The sequence below is a fragment of the Salmo trutta genome, chromosome 35 (assembly GCF_901001165.1).
Source record: "Salmo trutta chromosome 35, fSalTru1.1, whole genome shotgun sequence".
In the NCBI taxonomy this organism is placed as follows: Eukaryota; Metazoa; Chordata; class Actinopteri; order Salmoniformes; family Salmonidae; genus Salmo; species Salmo trutta.
This window is the reverse complement of record NC_042991.1, coordinates 37,441,645-37,463,447: the sequence shown is the minus strand read 5'-3', so window position 1 is coordinate 37,463,447 and position 21,803 is coordinate 37,441,645. Positions and strand designations below refer to the sequence as shown.

Genomic DNA, 21,803 nt, shown 5'->3' with positions numbered 1-21,803 from the left:
GTCCTGGTATAAACCCATGGGTCCTGTGTGTGGGCTCCCGAGTGGCGCAGCGGTCTAAGGCACTGCATCTCAGTGCTGGAGGTGTCACTACAGACACCCTGGTTTGATTCCAGGCTGTATCACAACTGGCCGTGATTGGGAGTCCCGTAGGGCGGCGCACAATTGGCCCAGCGTCATCCGGGTTTGGCCGGAGTAGGCCGTCATTGTAAATAAGAATTTGTTCTTAACTGACTTGCCCAGTTAAATAAAGGTTAAAGTAATAATCAAGTAGTCCACTGTAGAGAATAGGGGGCCATTTGGGACTCAGTCTCTGTTGAATGCAGCCCAACAGAACATACCCCATATCTCCATCCCCATCTAAATGATGTTAGCCATCAGGTCTGACTAATTATGTTAACAGTCTGGTCTGATTAAAAATGCATAAGAAATGTCTGGGAAAATGAGAGTAGGGTTTAGGTCTAAAAGCCGGAAGGAAGGAAGGGAGAGGGTCGATACATTGCTGTGTGTGTGTGTGTGTGTGTGTGTGTGTGTGTGTGTGTGTATGTGTGTGTGCATAGCGTCTATCTCATTCCAGCAGTTAGGACAGAGGACTAAGATTGTCCCGGCCTGATACTAAAAACTGCATATTTATATATTTGCCGTATATATTCATATATTTGCTGTATACATTTATATATTTGCTGTACATATTCATATATTTGCCGTATATATTTCTATATTTGCCCGTACATATTCATATATTTGTCGTACATATTCATAAATTTGCTGTATATATTTATATATTTACCGTATATATTTAATGTATTTGCCATAAATAGGTATTTATATAGTTTTGTATAGACTCTGGGTTGACGTAACAGAAATACAGCAAATTTTATAATCCGTCTATTTCGCAAAGTCTTTACGAGAACTTTCATTTAGTTGACAATCCTCTACTTTCATCAGTCTGGCTGGGGTTGGGATATTCCGATGCACACACAGAGACACACAGAGACACACAGACACACAGAGACACACAGAGACACAGACACACAGAGACACAGACACAGGTTTACAGACACTCTGCTCGCTCCCTCATCTCCTTGTGGTAACTCGGCACCATATTTTATCCAACTAGGACTATTGATTGTGATCAGGTCATAATAGCCGTGAGTCTGCGCATGCTGAGAGCAACAACAACTCACCTTCCATTTAACAGCTTGTTTTAAGTTTAAATCACTTTATTCTATTTCCATTGAGTTAACTTCACAGTTAGAGATGAGAAGTAAGGCTATTTTCTCATTCTGTTTATGCACAAAATAAATCCCTCTTATTTAGAAAGATATAAGGACAAAGGTCAGCTGGAGGTCAGAGGAAAGGAAACAGTAAAGGTGCACACTTAGAAAAGACAGTTCAAAGGATCCCAGTCAGTCTCATGTCACTGTAGGTGTCACGTTCGTTGTAAGGATGAGACCAAGGCGCAGCGTGCGTAGAGTTCCACATAGTTTAATAAATGAAACTCACCAAACAAAACAATAAAGCACAAACGAAACGTGAAGTAAATGGCGTGCTCACAGGCAACTAACCAAAAAACAAGATCCCACAAAAACCCAGTGGGAAAAGGCTGCCTAAATATGATCCACAATCAGAGACAATGAAAGACAGCTGCCTCTGATTGGGAACCATATCAGGCCAACATAGACATACAAAAACATAGATTTGTCCACCCGAGTCACACCCTGACCTAACAAAATAGAGAATAAAAAAGGCTCTCCAAGGTCAGGGCGTGACAGGAGGTCTCACTATCTGTCTCTTTCTTAGACAGTCCTTTAGCACAAAACTGGTAGAACTGGGAGGTATACAATCATTTCAAAACATTCAAATAAAGATAAAGTGATATACAATTACCTTCTCCTCTATTTCCTGTGTTCCTATAGGTTGCTGAGCAGGATGCCCTCTGACCTCCAGGAGCGTCACCTGACCTCCAGCTGTGGCTCCTATATCAAGACCGAGCCCTCCTCCCCCTCCTCCTCATTGGTTGACACCATCAGCCACCACAGTCCCTCTGCCAATAGCGACGCCAGCGGCAGCTACATCAACGTAAACAACCTCAACGGACGCTCGCACGTCCTCAACTCCCCGCCCATGTTCAACCCGGGCATGCTGGGAGGGGGCGGAGCCTGTCTCCGGAGGTATGACGACTGCGGAGAGGGCGTGGCGGATGATTCGCCAATCAAGTGCGAGTATATGTTGAATGCAATACCAAAAAGGCTGTGTCTGGTGTGTGGGGATATCGCATCAGGTTACCACTATGGGGTCGCCTCCTGTGAGGCCTGCAAAGCCTTCTTCAAAAGGACCATACAAGGTATAGTACCACTCACTCACAGCGGTTCACCTCTCATAGTCCCTATCTGTTCAGGCCCCATAAAGTGCATTAACTGTTGGATGATTCTATGTGGTCCCTATGTGTCTGAGTTGAGAGTTGACGGGGTTACAGTCACAGATATATTAAACCAGTTGAGAGTTGCCAGGGTTACAGTCACAGATATATTAAACCAGATGAGAGTTGCCAGGGTTACAGTCACAGATATACTAAACCAGTTGAGAGTTGCCAGGGTTACAGTCACAGATATACTAAACCAGTTGAGAGTTGCCAGGGTTACAGTCACAGATATACTAAACCAGTTGAGAGTTGCCAGGGTTACAGTCATGGATATATTAAACCTGTTGAGAGTTGCCAGGGTTACAGTCACAGATATACTAAACCAGTTGAGAGTTGCCAGGGTTACAGTCACGGATATATTAAACCTGTTGAGAGTTGCCAGGGTTACAGTCACAGATATACTAAACCAGTTGAGAGTTGCCAGGGTTACAGTCACGGATATATTAAACCTGTTGAGAGTTGCCAGGGTTACAGTCACAGATATATTAAACCAGTTGAGAGTTGCCAGGGTTACAGTCACGGATATATTAAACCTGTTGAGAGTTGCCAGGGTTACAGTCACAGATATACTAAACCAGTTGAGAGTTGCCAGGGTTACAGTCACAGATATATTAAACCTGTTGAGAGTTGCCAGGGTTCCAGTCACAGATATACTAAACCAGTTGAGAGTTGCCAGGGTTACAGTCACAGATATACTAAACCAGTTGAGAGTTGCCAGGGTTACAGTCACAGATATACTAAACCAGTTGAGAGTTGCCAGGGTTACAGTCACAGATATACTAAACCAGTTGAGAGTTGCCAGGGTTACAGTCACAGATATACTAAACCAGTTGAGAGTTGCCAGGGTTACAGTCACATATATACTAAACCAGTTGAGAGTTGCCAGGGTTACAGTCACAGATATACTAAACCAGTTGAGAGTTGCCAGGGTTACAGTCACGGATATATTAAACCTGTTGAGAGTTGCCAGGGTTACAGTCACAGGTATACTAAACCAGTTGAGAGTTGCCAGGGATACAGTCACAGATATACTAAACCAGTTGAGAGTTGCCAGGGATACAGTCGCAGATATACTAAACCAGTTGAGAGTTGCCAGGGTTACAGTCACAGATATACTAAACCAGTTGCTTTGGATAGAAGTGTCTGCTAAATGCCATTTTTATTTCTATTTTTTTTAGTCAGCAGACGCTCTAATCCAGAGCAACATACAAGTAAGTAAAACGACCTCATATCATGAAAATTGCAAGTTTTACAACTTTCAACCCCAAAAACTATGTTGCTAATGGCATAATCAAATATTAGGTACATTACAATCTTCTGCTCCGTTCCATTGGTCACAGTTTATTTGGATAGTCCTGATTTTCCATCTGTATATGATCTACAGATGGTCATACTATCAACAAACTATCTGTTGATAAGCAACTGGTTGCTAAGGTTACGGTTGGGGTTACGGTTAGGTTTAGAATAAGGGTAAGGGTTAAGTTTAGCATTAGGATAAGGGCTAAGGTTAGGGTTAAAGCTAGGGTTAGGGTTAGTAGATATTTGCATATGTAGGATCTTAATTTGATCACCCTATTGCAGGATAACTTTCCTGCAATGGAGGACATTTTACATTTTTAGTCTATTTGAGTTTTTAAATGGCTTCTAAAGTTTATAATTTCCACTTTGAAATGTCAGACTTGATTTTCCCGTACAAAAAAAATTGTATCAACCCGTACAAAAATGTCCATTAATTACAATCGACATAATAATTCACATTTCCTGTTGCTGCAGGATTCTGTTCCTGCTGTAGCAAACCGGCTCAAATGAAGATCCTACATCTGTCGTTGAAATGTTACTGATATTCTGTAATAGTCTGTAGAGCATTTACACATGGGACTATCCATATAAAGAGATGAGGCGATAACAGGCCCGTGTTGCCCCAATGACGTGTGTAGTGTTAGGGACGCCATACCGTGTTGTAGTGAGTATTCATGTTTACCCAGGGCATTAAGCCATACAACTTTAAATATGCTGGGAATGATTTTAACTTTAGCTTTGTGTATGTGTGTGTGTGTGTGTGTGTGTGTGTGTGTGTGTGTGTGTGTGTGTGTGTGTGTGTGTGTGTGTGTGTGTGTGTGTGTGTGTGTGTGTGTGTGTGTGTGTGTGTGTGTGTGTTAGTGGTGCGCGGGTCAGTTTATTGTTCACCCACCTGCAATTGCTAATAACCCATCCGCAACCGCCTGACTATATGTGACAAAGTGAAAATCTGAGGCTCGTACGCAACCCTGACCCACTAATATGGAACATGAGCTGTAGGCCCAACTAGCTCTCTGTCATGCCCTGACCTTAGAGAGGTTTTTTTTTTTCTCTATTTGTTAGGTCAGGGTGTGACTTGGGTGGGCATATCTATGTTTCTATTTCTTTGTTGGCATAGTATGGTTCCCAATCAGAGGCAGCTGTTTATTGTTGTCTCTGATTGGGGATCATACTTAGGCAGCCCTTTTTCCCACCTGTGATTGTGGGATCTTGTTTTTGTATAGCTGCTGTGAAGCCTGCAGAACGTTATGTTCAGTTTTTGTATTTTGTTGTTTTGTTGGTGTTCATCTAATAAAAGTAAGATGTACGCTTACCACGCTGCACCTTGGTCTCATTCCAACAACAAGCGTAACAGAAGATCCCACCACCAAAGGACCAAGCAGCGTGGCCAGGAGGAGCCGACATCCTGGACATGGGAGAATATCCTGTACGGTAAGGGATCCTGGACGTAGGAAGAGATCCAGGCCGGAAAGGATCACCTTCCATGGGAAGACGGGGGCAGCGAGAGAGGAACGGTGAGGAAAACAGGGATCAAGGAGACGACGGAAGCCCGAGAGGCAGCCTCCAAAAAATGTTGGGGGGGGACACACGGGGTGGCGAGCGGAGGCAAGGTGGGAACAAGAACCAACTCCCTGTAATTACGATGAGGAGTTGGTCACGGTTCAGATACCACGCTTTGCGGAAATACGCAATGTGTCTCCAGTGCGCCTTCACAGCCCAGTGCGTTCTGTGCCAGCACCCCGCACGTGCCGGGCTAAAGTGAGCATCCAGCCAGGACGGGTTGTGCCAGCTCTGCGCTCCAGACCTCCAGTGCGCCTCCACGGCTCAGTATATCCTGTGCCTGCTCCACGCACCCGGCCTCCAGTGCGTCTCTCCAGCCTGGTACGCCCTGTGCCTGCTCCACGCACGAAGCCTCCAGTGATGATCCATGGCCCGAAGCATCCAGTGATGATCCATGGCACGAAGCCTCCAGTGGTGATCCATGGCCCGGAGCCTCCAGCGACGGTCGGCAGTCCGGAGCCTCCAGCGGGAGTTCCCAGTCCGGAGCCTCCGGCGACGATCTACGGTCCGGTTCCTCCGGCGATGATCCACGGTCCGGTTCCACGAAAGTGGGGGGAGCCTCAAGTGGTGGGTCTGCAGTCCAGAGCCTCCAGCGAAGGTCTGCAGACCAGAGCCTCCAGCGACGGTCGGCAGTCCAGAGCCTCCAGTGACGGTCGGCAGATCAGAGCCTCCGGCGATGATCTACAGTCCGGTTCCTCTGGCAATGATCTACGGTCCGGTTCCTTTGGTGACAATCCACGGTCCGGTTCCACGAAAGTGGGGGGAGCCTCAAGCGGAGGTGGGTCTGCGTCCCGCACCGGAGCCTCCACCGAGAGGAGATGCCCACCCGGACCCTCCCCTATAGGTTCAGGTTTGCGGCTGGAGTCCGCACCTTTGGGGGGCGGGGGGGGGGGGGGTAATGTCACGCCCAGACCTTAGAGAGCCTTTTTTATTCTCTATTTTGATAGGTCAGGGTGTGACTTGGGTGGGCATATCTATGTTTCTATTTCTTTGTTGGCATAGTATGGCTCCCAATCAGAGGCAGCTGTTTATTGTTGTCTCTGATTGGGGATCATACTTAGGCAGCCCTTTTTCCCACCTATGATTGTGGGATCTTCTTTTTGTATAGCTGCTGTGAAGCCTGCAGAACGTTACGTTCGGTTTTTGTATTTTGTTGTTTTGTTGGTGTTCATCTAATAAAAGTAAGATGTACGCTTACCACGCTGCACCTTGGTCTCATCACAACAACGAGCGTAACACCCTCACAGTCTTACGTCTGACCCGCTAGTATAGAACATGAGCTGTAGGCCCAACTAGCTCTCACAGTCTTACGTCAGAATTTGACAATCATCCATGTTTCCCCAACGTCAAATTTCGAAGTTGTTGCAAACGTGTTTAATTAAATTTAGGCATTAACCTCTACAGGATCGGTAGTTCCCCCGCGGGACGGTTCAGCTAACGTAGGCTAATGCGATTAGCATGAGGTTGTAAGTAACAAGAACATTTCCCAGGACATAGACATATCTGATATTGGCAGAAAGCTTAAATCCTTGTTAATCTAACTGCACTGTCCAATTTACAGTAGCTATTACAGTGAAAGAATATGCTATTGTTTGAGGAGAGTGCACAGTTATGAACTTGAAAAGTTATTAATAAACAAATTAGGCACATTTGGGCAGTCTTGATACAAAACTTTGAACAGAAATGCAATGGTTCATTGGATCTGTCTAAAACTTTGAACATACACCGCTGCCATCTAGTGGCCAAAATCTAAATTGCACGTGAGCTGGAATAATACATTATGACCTTGCTCTTGCATTTCAAAGATGATGGTAAAACAAAAACAAAAAATGCATGTTTTTTTCTTTGTATTTTCTTTTACCAGATCTAATGTGTTATATTCTCCTATATTAATTTCACATTTCCACAAACTTCAAAGTGTTTCCTTTCAAATGGTACCAAGAATATGCATATCCTTGCTTCAGGTCCTGAGCTACAGGCAGTTTGATTTGGGTATGTCATTTTAGACGAAAATTGTAAAGAATTGTACAATCCTTAATAAGAGGAAAGAAAATCTCGAAAACATCTTTCTATCGCTGGATTCAAACTTGCAACCTTTAGTATCAGAGGCAGATGCTTATCTTCACACACAAAACATGTGTCACATTTTAAAAAGATCAATTCTGGGTTTAGCCATAATTATGACTTTGTGGCTGTGTTAACAAGTGACGACAGGGGAAATGCTTTTGCTAGCAAAGGACGTAGCCTGAAGACAAATACTCTACTCAGGTCTCTCCTATAGAATTATATTGTATGGTCACTCCCAACTAAGGCCAAATCTGAATGGTTGATATCCCAGGCTTATATGTGTGTTCAATAGCCTGGTGACGACGTTACACCAAGAAACACTTACATTGATGAAAGCCCCCAACCTAAAGAAACACTTACCTTGATGAAAGCCCCCAACCTAAAGAAACACTTACCTTGATGAAAGCCCCCAACATAAGGAAATTGAAAGTGGCTATCTTCTGGAACCAAATGACATCTTCCTCAGTACATAAACACGCACACAACAATATAACAAGTCATACTGTGGGGTGATGGACCCAGTCAGGTCTTTATACAACAATATAATATATAACAATATAACAGGTCATACTGTGGGGTGATGGACCCAGTCAGGTCTTTATATAACAATATAACAAGTCATACTGTGGGGTGTTGGGTCCAGTCAGGTCTTTATATAACAAGTCATACTGTGGGGTGTTGGGTCCAGTCAGGTCTTTATATAACAAGTCATACTGTGGGGTGTTGGGTCCAGTCAGGTCTTTATATAACAAGTCATACTGTGGGGTGTTGGGTCCAGTCAGGTCTTTATATAACAAGTCATACTGTGGGGTGATGGACCCAGTCAAGTCTTTATACAACAATATAACAGGTCATACTGTGGGGTGATGGACCCAGTCAGGTCTTTATACAACAATATAACAAGTCATACTGTGGGGTGTTGGGTCCAGTCAGGTCTTTATATAACAAGTCATACTGTGGGGTGCTGGACCCAGTCAGGTCTTTATATAACAAGTCATACTGTGGGGTGTTGGGTCCAGTCAGGTCTTTATATAACAATATAACAAGTCATACTGTGGGGTGCTGGACCCAGTCAGGTCTTTATATAACAATATAACAAGTCATACTGTGGGGTGTTGGGTCCAGTCAGGACTTTATATAACAAGTCATACTGTGGGGTGATGGACCCAGTCAGGTCTTTATATAACAAGTCATACTGTGGGGTGTTGGGTCCAGTCAGGTCTTTATATAACAAGTCATACTGTGGGGTGTTGGGTCCAGTCAGGTCTTTATATAACAAGTCATACTGTGGGGTGTTGGGTCCAGTCAGGTCTTTATATAACAAGTCATACTGTGGGGTGTTGGGTCCAGTCAGGTCTTTATATAACAAGTCATACTGTGGGGTGATGGACCCAGTCAGGTCTTTATATAACAATATAACAAGTCATACTGTGGGGTGTTGGGTCCAGTCAGGACTTTATATAACAAGTCATACTGTGGGGTGTTGGGTCCAGTCAGGTCTTTATATAACAAGTCATACTGTGGGGTGTTGGGTCCAGTCAGGTCTTTATATAACAATATAACAGGTCATACTGTGGGGTGATGGACCCAGTCAAGTCTTTATACAACAATATAACAGGTCATACTGTGGGGTGATGGACCCAATCAGGTCTTTATATAACAATATAACAAGTCATACTGTGGGGTGTTGGGTCCAGTCAGGTCTTTATATAACAAGTCATACTGTGGGGTGCTGGACCCAGTCAGGTCTTTATATAACAATATAACAAGTCATACTGTGGGTGTTGGGTCCAGTCAGGACTTTATATAACAAGTCATACTGTGGGGTGTTGGGTCCAGTCAGGTCTTTATATAACAATATAACAAGTCATACTGTGGGGTGATGGACCCAGTCAAGTCTTTATACAACAATATAACAGGTCATACTGTGGGGTGATGGACCCAATCAGGTCTTTATATAACAATATAACAAGTCATACTTTGGGGTGATCGACCCAGTCAGGTCTTTATATAACAAGTCATACTGTGGGGTGTTGGGTCCAGTCAGGTCTTTATATAACAATATAACTGGTCATACTGTGGGGTGATGGACCCAGTCAGGTCTTTATACAACAATATAACAAGTCATACTGTGGGGTGTTGGGTCCAGTCAGGTCTTTATATAACAAGTCATACTGTGGGGTGTTGGGTCCAGTCAGGTCTTTATATAACAAGTCATACTGTGGGGTGCTGGATCCAGTCAGGTCTTTATATAACAGGTCATACTGTGGGGTGCTGGACCCAGTCAGCTCTTTGACACATTCACCCACTCCCCCGCTGAAAGATCAGCCACAAAATGTTGCCACCATTTTAGTAGGTTGTAATCAAGCCCTGGTCTCCATGGGAACAGAAGAGGAATACCTGGTACGGTGGTCTCAGGTTGGCCTATTGAAGACCACCAGCTGTCCTCCTCTCTCTCTCCTCTGTGGCATCGAGTTGTCCATCACCAGTCGTCCCCTCCCCCACTTCCTTTCTGCTTTTTTTCACCTTCGTGGAGGACAGATCTTAATGGAACTCATCTGTCCGATACCATAGGAGGCTCAGTCAATAACAATCAGCGTTGATGGGCCACTGTGACTAAAAACCTGGCTGTTCATTGGGGGGAAAAGTCAGTGTGTGTGTGTGTGGGGGGAATCAGGGGTGGCCAACTAGGACACTAAGGCAATAACAGTAATAACAGTAATAACAGTGATAACAGTGATAACAGTGATAACAGTAATAACAGTAATAACAGTGATAACAGTGATAACAGTGATAACAGTGATAACAGTAATAACAGTAATAACAGTGATAACAGTGATAACAGTGATAACAGTAATAACAGTAATAACAGTGATAACAGTAATAACAGTAATAACAGTGATAACAGTAATAACAGTGATAACAGTGATAACAGTGATAACAGTAATAACAGTAATAACAGTGATAACAGTAATAACAGTGATAACAGTAATAACAGTAATAACAGTGATAACAACGATAACAGTAATAACAGTAATAACAGTGATAACAGTGATAACAGTGATAACAGTAATAACAGTAATAACAGTGATAACAGTGATAACAGTAATTACAGTAATAACAGTGATAACAGTGATAACAGTGGTAACAGTAATAACAGTGATAACAGTGATAACAGTAATACCAGTGATAACAGTGATAACAACGATAACAGTAATAACAGTAATAACAGTGATAACAGTGATAACAGTGATAACAGTAATAACAGTAATAACAGTGATAACAGTGATAACAGTAATTACAGTAATAACAGTGATAACAGTAATAACAGTGATAACAGTAATAACAGTAATAACAGTAATAACAGTGATAACAGTAATAACAGTGATAACAGTGGTAACAGTAATAACAGTAATAACAGCGATAACAGTGATAACAGTAATTACAGTAATAACAGTGATAACAGTAATAACAGTGATAACAGTAATAACAGTAATAACAGTGGTAACAGTAATAACAGTGATAACAGTGATAACAGTGATAACAGTGAGCCAGTAATAACAGTAATAACAGTCATAACAGTAATAACAGTGATAACAGTGATAACAGTAATAACAGTGATAACAGTGATAACAGTAATAACAGTGATAACAGTGATAACAGCGATAACAGTAATAACAGTGATAACAGTGATAACAGTGAGCCAGTAATAACAGTAATAACAGTGATAACAGCAATAACAGTAATAATAGTGATAACAGTTATAACAGTAATAACAGTGATAACAGTGATAACAGCAATAACAGTAATAACAGTGATAACAGTGATAACAGTGATAACAGTGATAACAGTAATAACAGTAATAACAGTGATAACAGTGATAACAGTAATAACAGTGATAACAGTAATAACAGTGATAACAGTGATAACAGTAATAACAGTGATAACAGTGATAACAGTAATAACAGTAATAACAGTAATAACCGTGATAACAGTGATAACAGTGATAACAGTAATAACAGTGATAACAGTGATAACAGTAATAACAGTAATAACAGTGATAACAGTGATAACAGTAATTACAGTAATAACAGTGATAACAGTAATAACAGTGATAACAGTAATAACAGTAATAACAGTGGTAACAGTAATAACAGTGATAACAGTGATAACAGTGATAACAGTGAGCCAGTAATAACAGTAATAACAGTGATAACAGTGATAACAGTGATAACAGTGATAACAGTGATAACAGTAATAACAGTAATAACAGTGATAACAGTGATAACAGTAATAACAGTAATAACAGTAATAACAGTGATAACAGTAATAACAGTGATAACAGTGATAACAGTAATAACAGTGATAACAGTGATAACAGTGATAACAGTAATAACAGTGATAACAGTGATAACAGTGATAACAGTGATAACAGTAATAACAGTGATAACAGTGATAACAGTGAGCCAGTAATAACAGTAATAACAGTGATAACAGTAATAACAGTAATAACAGTAATAACAGTGGTAACAGTAATAACAGTGATAACAGTGATAACAGTGATAACAGTGAGCCAGTAATAACAGTAATAACAGTGATAACAGTGATAACAGTGATAACAGTGATAACAGTAATAACAGTAATAACAGTGATAACAGTGATAACAGTAATAACAGTAATAACAGTAATAACAGTGATAACAGTAATAACAGTGATAACAGTGATAACAGTAATAACAGTGATAACAGTGATAACAGTGATAACAGTAATAACAGTGATAACAGTGATAACAGTGATAACAGTGATAACAGTAATAACAGTGATAACAGTGATAACAGTGAGCCAGTAATAACAGTAATAACAGTGATAACAGTAATAACAGTAATAACAGTGATAACAGTGATAACAGTAATAACAGTGATAACAGTGATAACAGCAATAACAGTAATAACAGTGATAACAGTGATAACAGTAATAACAGTGATAACAGTAATAACAGTAATAACAGTGATAACAGTGATAACAGTAATAACAGTGATAACAGTAATAACAGTAATAACAGTGATAACAGTGATAACAGTAATAACAGTGATAACAGTAATAACAGTAATAACTGTAATAACAGTGACAACAGTAATAACAGTGATAACAGTAATAACAGTAATAACAGTAATAACAGTGATAACAGTGATACCAGTGATAACAGTGATAACAGTAATAACAGTAATAACAGTGATAACAGTAATAACAGTAATAACAGTAATAACAGTGATAACAGTAATAACAGTAATAACAGTGATAACAGTGATAACCGTAATAACAGTGATAACAGTGGTAACAGTAATAACAGTGATAACAGTGATAACAGTAATAACAGTGATAACAGTAATAGCAGTGTTATGAGTAATAACAGTGATAACAGTAATAACAGTGATAACAGTAATAACAGTGATAACAGTGATAACAGTGATAACAGTGTTATCAGTAATAACAGTGATAACAGTGATAACAGTAATAACAGTGATAACAGTAATAACAGTGATAACAGTGATAACAGTGATAACAGTAATAACAGTGATAACAGTGATAACAGTGATAACAGTGACATCAGTAATAACAGTGATAACAGTGATAACAGTGATAACAGTAATAACAGTGATAACAGTGATAACAGTGATAACAGTAATAACAGTGATAACAGTGATAACAGTGATAACAGTAATAACAGTAATAACAGCGATAGATGAGAGAGAGAGAGAGAGAGAGGGGGGGAGAGAGAGAAGTGGGAGAGAGAGAGGGGGGAGAGAGAGAAGGGGTGGAGAGAGAGAAGGGGGAGAGAGAGATGGGGAGAGAGAGAAGGGGGAGAGAGAGGGGGGGGAGAGAGAGAGAGGGGGAGAGAGAGTGATAGATGAGAGAGAGAGAGAGAGGGGGAGAGAGAGAAGGGGGGAGAGAAGGGGGGAGAGAGAGTGATAGATGAGAGGGGGGAGAGAGAAGGGGGGAGAGAGAAGGGGGGAGAGAAGGGGGGAGAGAGAGTGATAGATGAGAGAGAGAGAGAGAGAGAGAGAGAGAGAGAGAGAGAAGTGGGGAGAGTGGCGGGGAGAGAGAAGGGGGGGAGAGAGAGGGGAGAGAGTGATAGATGAGGGAGAGAGAGAGAGAGAGAGAGAGATGAGGAAAGAGAGGCAGATGATGAAAGAGAGAGAGAGAGGGGGAGGAGAGAAAGAGAGTGCGATGAGGAGAGAGAGATGAGAGAGAGAAAGAGACATTCTTGGCACCGGTTGAAAGGAGAGGCCCTCCTTCCTAATGGATTGGTAGTAGGGATGGTGGAGGACAAGGAGAGGTCCAGCTAGAGTGGGGATGAGAAGGTGGAGCACAGCATTGCATAATAATATATCAACATTTAGAGGAAAAGAAGAGAGGTTAAGGAAGGGTAGAAGAGGGCCGGAGAGAGAAGAACGTCCTCTGAGGGGATAAAAAGGTTGACAGGAGAGCTGATTGAAGTAAGGGTGTATTACAACCTTAAGAAACAAGCTGATACATTAAGGTGATATGTGAGGATACTCTGTTAGATTTCATGTTAATATTATTGCCTGTTTTTCCCTGCATCATCTTACTTTATTATATTGGTTTGAATCATGACATTATTACTACAGTTATAGCATTATTACTACAGTTATAGCATTATTACTACAGTTATAGCATTATTACTACAGTTATAGCATTATTACAGTTATAGCATTATTACTACAGTTATAGCAGTATTACTACAGTTATGGCATTATTACTACAGTTATAGCATTATTACTACAGTTATAGCATTATTACTACAGTTATGGCAGTATTACTACAGTTATAGCATTATTACTACAGTTATAGCATTATTACTACAGTTATAGCATTATTACTACAGTTATGGCAGTATTACTACAGTTATAGCAGTATTACTACAGTTATGGCATTATTACTACAGTTATGGCAGTATTACTACAGTTATGGCAGTATTACTACAGTTATAGCATTATTACTACAGTTATGGCATTATTACTACAGTTATGGCATTATTACTACAGTTATAGCATTATTACTACAGTTATGGCATTATTACTACAGTTATGGCATTATTACTACAGTTATGGCAGTATTACTACAGTTATGGCATTATTACTACAGTTATAGCAGTATTACTACAGTTATAGCAGTATTACTACAGTTATGGCAGTATTACTACAGTTATGGCAGTATTACTACAGTTATGGCAGTATTACTACAGTTATAGCAGTATTACTACAGTTATGGCAGTATTACTACAGTTATGGCAGTATTACTACAGTTATGGCAGTATTACTACAGTTATAGCATTATTACTACAGTTATGGCATTATTACTACAGTTATGGCATTATTACTACAGTTGTGGCATTATTACTACAGTTATAGCATTATTACTACAGTTATAGCATTATTACTACAGTTATGGCATTATTACTACAGTTATAGCATTATTACTACAGTTATGGCATTATTACTACAGTTATGGCAGTATTACTACAGTTATGGCATTATTACTACAGTTATGGCATTATTACTACAGTTATAGCATTATTACTACAGTTATGGCATTATTACTACAGTTATAGCATTATTACTACAGTTATGGCATTATTACTACAGTTATGGCATTATTACTACAGTTATAGCATTATTACTACAGTTATGGCAGTATTACTACAGTTATGGCAGTATTACTACAGTTATAGCATTATTACTACAGTTATGGCAGTATTACTACAGTTATGGCAGTATTACTACAGTTATAGCATTATTACTACAGTTATGGCATTATTACTACAGTTATGGCATTATTACTACAGTTATAGCATTATTACTACAGTTATAGCAGTATTACTACAGTTATGGCATTATTACTACAGTTATGGCATTATTACTACAGTTATAGCATTATTACTACAGTTATGGCATTATTACTACAGTTATAGCATTATTACTACAGTTATGGCATTATTACTACAGTTATGGCAGTATTACTACAGTTATGGCATTATTACTACAGTTATGGCATTATTACTACAGTTATAGCATTATTACTACAGTTATGGCATTATTACTACAGTTATAGCATTATTACTACAGTTATGGCATTATTACTACAGTTATGGCATTATTACTACAGTTATAGCATTATTACTACAGTTATGGCAGTATTACTACAGTTATGGCAGTATTACTACAGTTATAGCATTATTACTACAGTTATGGCAGTATTACTACAGTTATGGCAGTATTACTACAGTTATAGCATTATTACTACAGTTATGGCATTATTACTACAGTTATGGCATTATTACTACAGTTATAGCATTATTACTACAGTTATGGCATTATTACTACAGTTATGGCATTATTACTACAGTTATAGCATTATTACTACATTTATGGCAGTATTACTACAGTTATGGCAGTATTACTACAGTTATAGCATTATTACTACAGTTATGGCATTATTACTACAGTTATGGCATTATTACTACAGGTATAGCATTATTACTACAGTTATAGCATTATTACTACAGTTATGGCATTATTACTACAGTTATAGCAGTATTACTACAGTTATAGCATTATTACTACAGTTATGGCATTATTACTACAGTTATAGCAGTATTACTACAGTTATAGCATTATTACTACAGTTATGGCATTATTACTACAGTTATAGCATTATTACTACAGTTATAGCATTATTACTACAGTTATAGCATTATTACTACAGTTATGGCATTATTACTACAGTTATGGCATTATTACTACAGTTATGGCAGTATTACTACAGTTATGGCAGTATTACTACAGTTATAGCAGTATTACTACAGTTATGACATTATTACTACAGTTATGGCATTATTACTACAGTTATGGCAGTATTACTACAGTTATAGCATTATTACTACAGTTATAGCAGTATTACTACAGTTATGACATTATTACTACAGTTTTGACAGCGTAGCCTAGTGGTTAGAGCGTTGGACTAGTAACCGAAGGTTGCAAGATTGAATCCCCGAGCTGACAAGGTAATAATCTGTCGTTCTGCCCCTGAACAAGGCAGTTAACTCACTGTTCCTAGGACGTCATTGAAAATAAGAATTTGTTCTTAACTGACTTGCATAGTTAAATAAAGATAAAATAAAACAATTAAAAATTCTCCCAATTGTGACATTATTATTTTAACAGTTTCAAGTTTTTAATGTCACGTGCACAAGTATAGTGAAATGCTTTTCTTGCAAACTCTTAAACAAACAATGCAGTAATCAATATCATTGTAGCGCTAACGACATTGTTCTTACAGTTATGAGAATTGCATCAAGTTTCAGTGCCTACAAATGATTTCTGATAGTTATAAACAACACCGTTCAGAAATATGTATTACACTAGATCAAAGTCGACAAGTGTTGATTAGCTGAATCAAGTGTGGTAGAGCTGAGCTTTGGAGAAAACATACAGCCATGCATTTCGGCAGGACTGGAGTTGAGAAACTCTAAACTAACTGTAAATCATTTTTTACTAACCCCAAACGTTACGGCATGGAGGTTCTGCCAACATCCTGGCATTGAGCCACAGTCCACACGCTGTTCATATGACCGCGCTGACACTATGACGTGATCCTGAGGAATGTTGGACCTTCTCCTCCACCAGACCTGGGAGGCACCAGCAGACCTGCCCCACACGCACACACACACACACACACACACACACACACACACACACACACACACACACACACACACAGCACCTGGCTGGCTGTTTTTAGCTGTCCTTAATGCATCTTTAGTGTTACAGAATGTCATTTAAAAACATTTAATCAAAAGGGATTATTCCTGGTCTTTGATGAGAGTTTTGTCATCGACTGTTTCTGTCTGAATAGAGGTCATGTTTTTTCCACAGAGTACGTATTATCCTTCAACTGGATCTCTCAATGCACACAAAGGAAGTAAACAACAGGCCTCATCCTTCTGTTACCGCGGATACGTCTGGTGTCCTGGACGTTTAGGGAGGGTGCATAATTATAATGCAGTGGAATTATTCTCCAATGAAACTGCAGAGAGAGACGGACTTGAATAATGCATCGAGCGGCTTTGCTACATGACAGGATACAGACGGGCCCTTTAGACTGGCAATAATAACAATAGGTCTGGTCTGGGTCTGGTCCTGGTCTGGGTCTGGTCTGGGTCTGGTCTGGTCTGGGTCTGGGTCTGGGTCTGGTCTGGGTCTGGTCTGGGTCTGGGTCTGGGTCTGGTCTGGTCTGGGTCTGGGTCTGGTCTGGGTCTGGTCTGGGTCTGGGTCTGGTTCTGGTCTGGGTCTGGTCTGGGTCTGGTCCTGGTCCTGGTCTGGTCCGGGTCTGGGTCTGGTCTGGGTCTGGTCCTGGTCTGGGTCTGGTCTGGTCTGGGTCTGGGTCTGGTCTGGGTCTGGTCTGGTCTGGTCTGGTTCTGGTCTTGGTCTGGGTCTGGTCTGGTCTGGTCTGGTCTGGGTCTGGTCTGGGTCTGGTCTGGTCTGGGTCTGGTCTGGGTCTGGGTCTGGGTCTGGTCTGGTCTGGGTCTAGTCGGGTCTGGTCTTGGTCTGGGTCTTTAATGTAGAGGGGGTTTGAGGATGGAATTACTTTTCTTGAAATGGCAGCTGCCTGAAATCTACAGCATGTACTCAGTTTGTTTTGTAGGCAACTGCTGCTATTGTAACGGAAAGAGAGATAATCAACTGCTGCTATTGTAACGGAAAGAGAGATAATCAACTGCTACTATTGTAACAGAAAGAGAGATAATCAACTGCTGCTATTGTAACGGAAAGAGAGATAATCAACTGCTGCTATTCTAACGGAAAGAGAGATCATCAACTGCTACTATTGCAACAGAAAGAGAGATAATCAACTGCTACTATTGTAATGGAAAGAAAGATAATCAACTGCTACTATTGTAACAGAAAGAGAGATAATCAACTGCTACTATTGTAATGGAAAGAGAGATAATCAACTGCTACTATTGTAATGGAAAGAGAGATAATCAACTGCTACTATTGCAATGGAAAGAGAGATAATCAACTCCTGCTATTGTAATGGAAAGAGAGATAATCAACTGCTACTATTGTAATGGAAAGAAATATAATCAACTGCTACTATTGCAACAGAAAGAGAGATCATCAACTGCTACTATTGTAATGGAAAGAGAGATAATCAACTGCTACTATTGTAATGGAAAGAAAGATAATCAACTGCTACTATTGTAATGGAAAGAGAGATGGTCATAGAGGAAGCCTGAGTTTGATTACGTTCAATTTGAAACTTTACTTCCATTTACGTTAAATAGTTGGCTCTATTATTCATTGTGATGTCAAATCGAATTCCATTAAACTTTATTTATAGAGCACGTTGCTTACACGCGATGCATTGCTTAATTAATACAATAATACAAGGTGAAAAAGATCAAACACAAAACGTTTCTATGCAAATATGAAATCAAGATAGATATGAATGAAATTAAGAGCTAAATTAAAAGAACAGAATATGTCAGAGACTAATGCAGCGGGGTATGAAGGGATCAAATACATAATATTTGGTAATGTTTTGAAAATGTATCATTATAGATAACAAAAGTTAAGAAAAACAGAATGATCTCTTGAGTGGTCTTCATGGTCTTCTCTACTCTCTCCCCAGGGAACATAGAGTACAGCTGTCCAGCCACTAACCATGGTCTTCTCTACTCTCTCCCCAGGGAACATAGAGAACAGCTGTCCAGCCACTAACCATGGTCTTCTCTACTCTCTCCCCAGGGAACATAGAGTACAGCTGTCCAGCCACTAACCATGGTCTTCTCTACTCTCTCCCCAGGGAACATAGAGTACAGCTGTCCAGCCACTAACGACTGTCAAATCACCAAGAGGAGACGCAAGTCCTGCCAGGCCTGTCGCTTCATGAAGTGTCTCAAAGTGGGCATGCTCAAGGAGGGTGAGTCCACATCCCTCTAACCATGTGTCTCTCTCTGTCTCTGTATCTCTCTGCCTCTCTCTGTCTCTGTATCTCTCTGCCTCTCTCTGTCTCTGTATCTCTCTGTCTCTGTATCTCTCTTTCTCTGTCTCTGTCTCTGTCTCTCTCTGTCTCTGTATCTCTCTGTCTCTGTATCTCTCTGTCTCTCTCTGTCTCTGTATCTCTCTGTCTCTCTCTGTCTCTGTATCTCTCTGTCTCTCTCTGTCTCTGTCTCTCTCTGTCTCTGTATCTCTCTGTCTCTCTCTGTCTCTGTATCTCTCTGTCTCTCTATCTCTCTTTCTCTGTCTCTGTCTCTCTCTGTCTCTGTCTCTCTCTGTCTCTGTATCTCTCTGCCTCTCTCTGTCTCTGTATCTCTCTGTCTCTCTATCTCTCTTTCTCTGTCTCTGTCTCTCTCTGTCTCTGTATCTCTCTGTCTCTGTATCTCTCTGTATCTCTCTGTCTCTGTATCTCTCTGCCTCTCTCTGTCTCTGTATCTCTCTGTCTCTCTATCTCTCTTTCTCTGTCTCTCTTTCTCTTTCTGTCTCTGTCTCTGTCTCTCTCTGTCTCTGTCTCTCTCTCTCTCTGCTTCTTTCGCATTCTATTGCTGTCTGTCCATCCTTTTTTTCAGTTGTTTGGTCAGTCAAAGGGTTGTTGTCAAAAGTATTCCCTGTATACGAACGGGATGATATTTTCAGAAGTTCCAAAAGGGTATTATAGGAAGGCAAGCTGCAGCTATTGAGATACCGATGACATCATCTCTTAGCCTGCTATCTGTTCTGCTGAGGAGATCCATCCCTCCCTACCTCTATACAGCCTCTCTAGGCCCAGTACGGCCCGGCAGGTTATCTGTTCTGCTGAGGAGGCCCATCCCTCCCTACCTCTATACAGTCTGACTGAGGGACAGAGGAAATGTGTAACAGTATTCCCCATGAGACCTTTCTCCTCAGGACCCCGTCTCTCTCTCAATTCAATTCAAAGGGGCTTTATTAGCATGGGAAACATGTGTTTACATCGCTAAAGTAAGTGAAATAGATAATAAACAAAAGTGAAATAAACAATAAAAAATGAACAGTAAACATTACAAAGGAATATAGATATTTCAAATGTCATATAATGGCTATATACAGTGTTGTAACGATGTGCACATAGTTAAAGTACAAAAGGGAAAATAAATCTAAATATGGGTTGTATTAACAATGGTGTTTGTTCTTCACTGATTGCTCTTTTCTTGTGGCAACTGGTCAGATATATTGTTGCTGTGATGGCACACTGTGGTACTTCACCTCAATAGATATTGGAATTTATCAAAATTTGAATATATATATTTTTTTATTCTTTGTGGGTCTGTGCAATCAGAACAAGGTTCTGACAGATGGGTGTGTCTTGGTGGTAGAGAACAAGAAGGGCTATGCACACTGTTAAAGCTCCCAATTCAACCGTTTATTGACAATGTTTCCATCCGAAATGGATCTTCGTCAGGTCAAAAAATATGGTCATACATTTGGCAGTGCAGCTCGGTTTCCACCTCATGTTGTGGGCAGTGTTGCACATAGCCTGTCTTCTCTTGAGAGCCAGGTCTGCCTACGGCGGCCTTTCTCAATAGCAAGGCTATGCTTACTGAGTCTGTCCATAGTCAAAGCTTTCCTCAATTTTGGGTCAGTCACAGTGGTCAGGTATTCAGCCACTCTGTACTCTCTGTTTAGGGCAAAAAAACATTCTAGTTTGCTATGTTTTTTTGTTAATTCTTTCCAATGTGTCAAGAAATTATCTTTTTGTTTTCTCATGATTTGATTGAGTCTAATTGTGTTGCTGTCCTGGGGCTCTGTGGGGTCTGTTTGTGTTTGTGAACAGAGCCCCAGGACCAGATTGCTTAGGGGACTCTTCTCCAGGTTCATCTCTCTGTAGGTGATGGTTTTGTAATGGAAGGTTTGGGAATCGCTTCCTTTTAGATGGTTGTAGAATTTAATTGTGTTTTCTGGATTTTGATAATTAGCGGGTATCAGCCTAATTCTGCTCTGCATGTATTATTTGGTGATTTTCGTTGTACACAGAGGATATTTTTTGCAGAATTCTGCATGCAAAGTCTCAATTTGGTGTTTGTCCCATTCTGTGAATTCTTGGTTGGTGAGCTGACCCCAGACCTCACAACTATAAAGGGCAATGGGTTCTATAACTGATTCAAGTACTTTTTTCCAGATCCTAATTTGTTTGTAGAATTTTATGTCTTTTGATGGCGTTGAAGGCCCTTCTTGCCTTGTCTCTCAGCTCGTTCACAGCTTTGTGGAAGTTACCTGTGGCGCTGATGTTTAAGCCGAGGTGCGTATATATTTTTGTCTGCTCTAGGGCAACGGTGTCTAGATGGAATTTGTATTTGTGGTCCTGGCAACTGGACGCTTTTTGGAACACCAGGTCTGACAGAATCTGGGCAGAA

General features: G+C 40.5%; 1 protein-coding gene across 1 annotated transcript in view; it reads left to right on the top strand.

Moving 5' to 3' along the window:
• The window catches only part of LOC115175154 (steroid hormone receptor ERR2-like), an 86,635-nt gene that overhangs the window by 18,628 nt on the left and 46,204 nt on the right, over positions 1–21,803 (top strand). Inside the window, exons 2-3 of the mRNA XM_029734381.1 lie at positions 1,917–2,344; positions 19,238–19,354. Of these exons, the coding sequence (XP_029590241.1) occupies positions 1,930–2,344; positions 19,238–19,354 (532 nt within the window). The 5' untranslated portion in view covers positions 1,917–1,929. The remainder of the gene's footprint in view (positions 1–1,916; positions 2,345–19,237; positions 19,355–21,803) is intronic.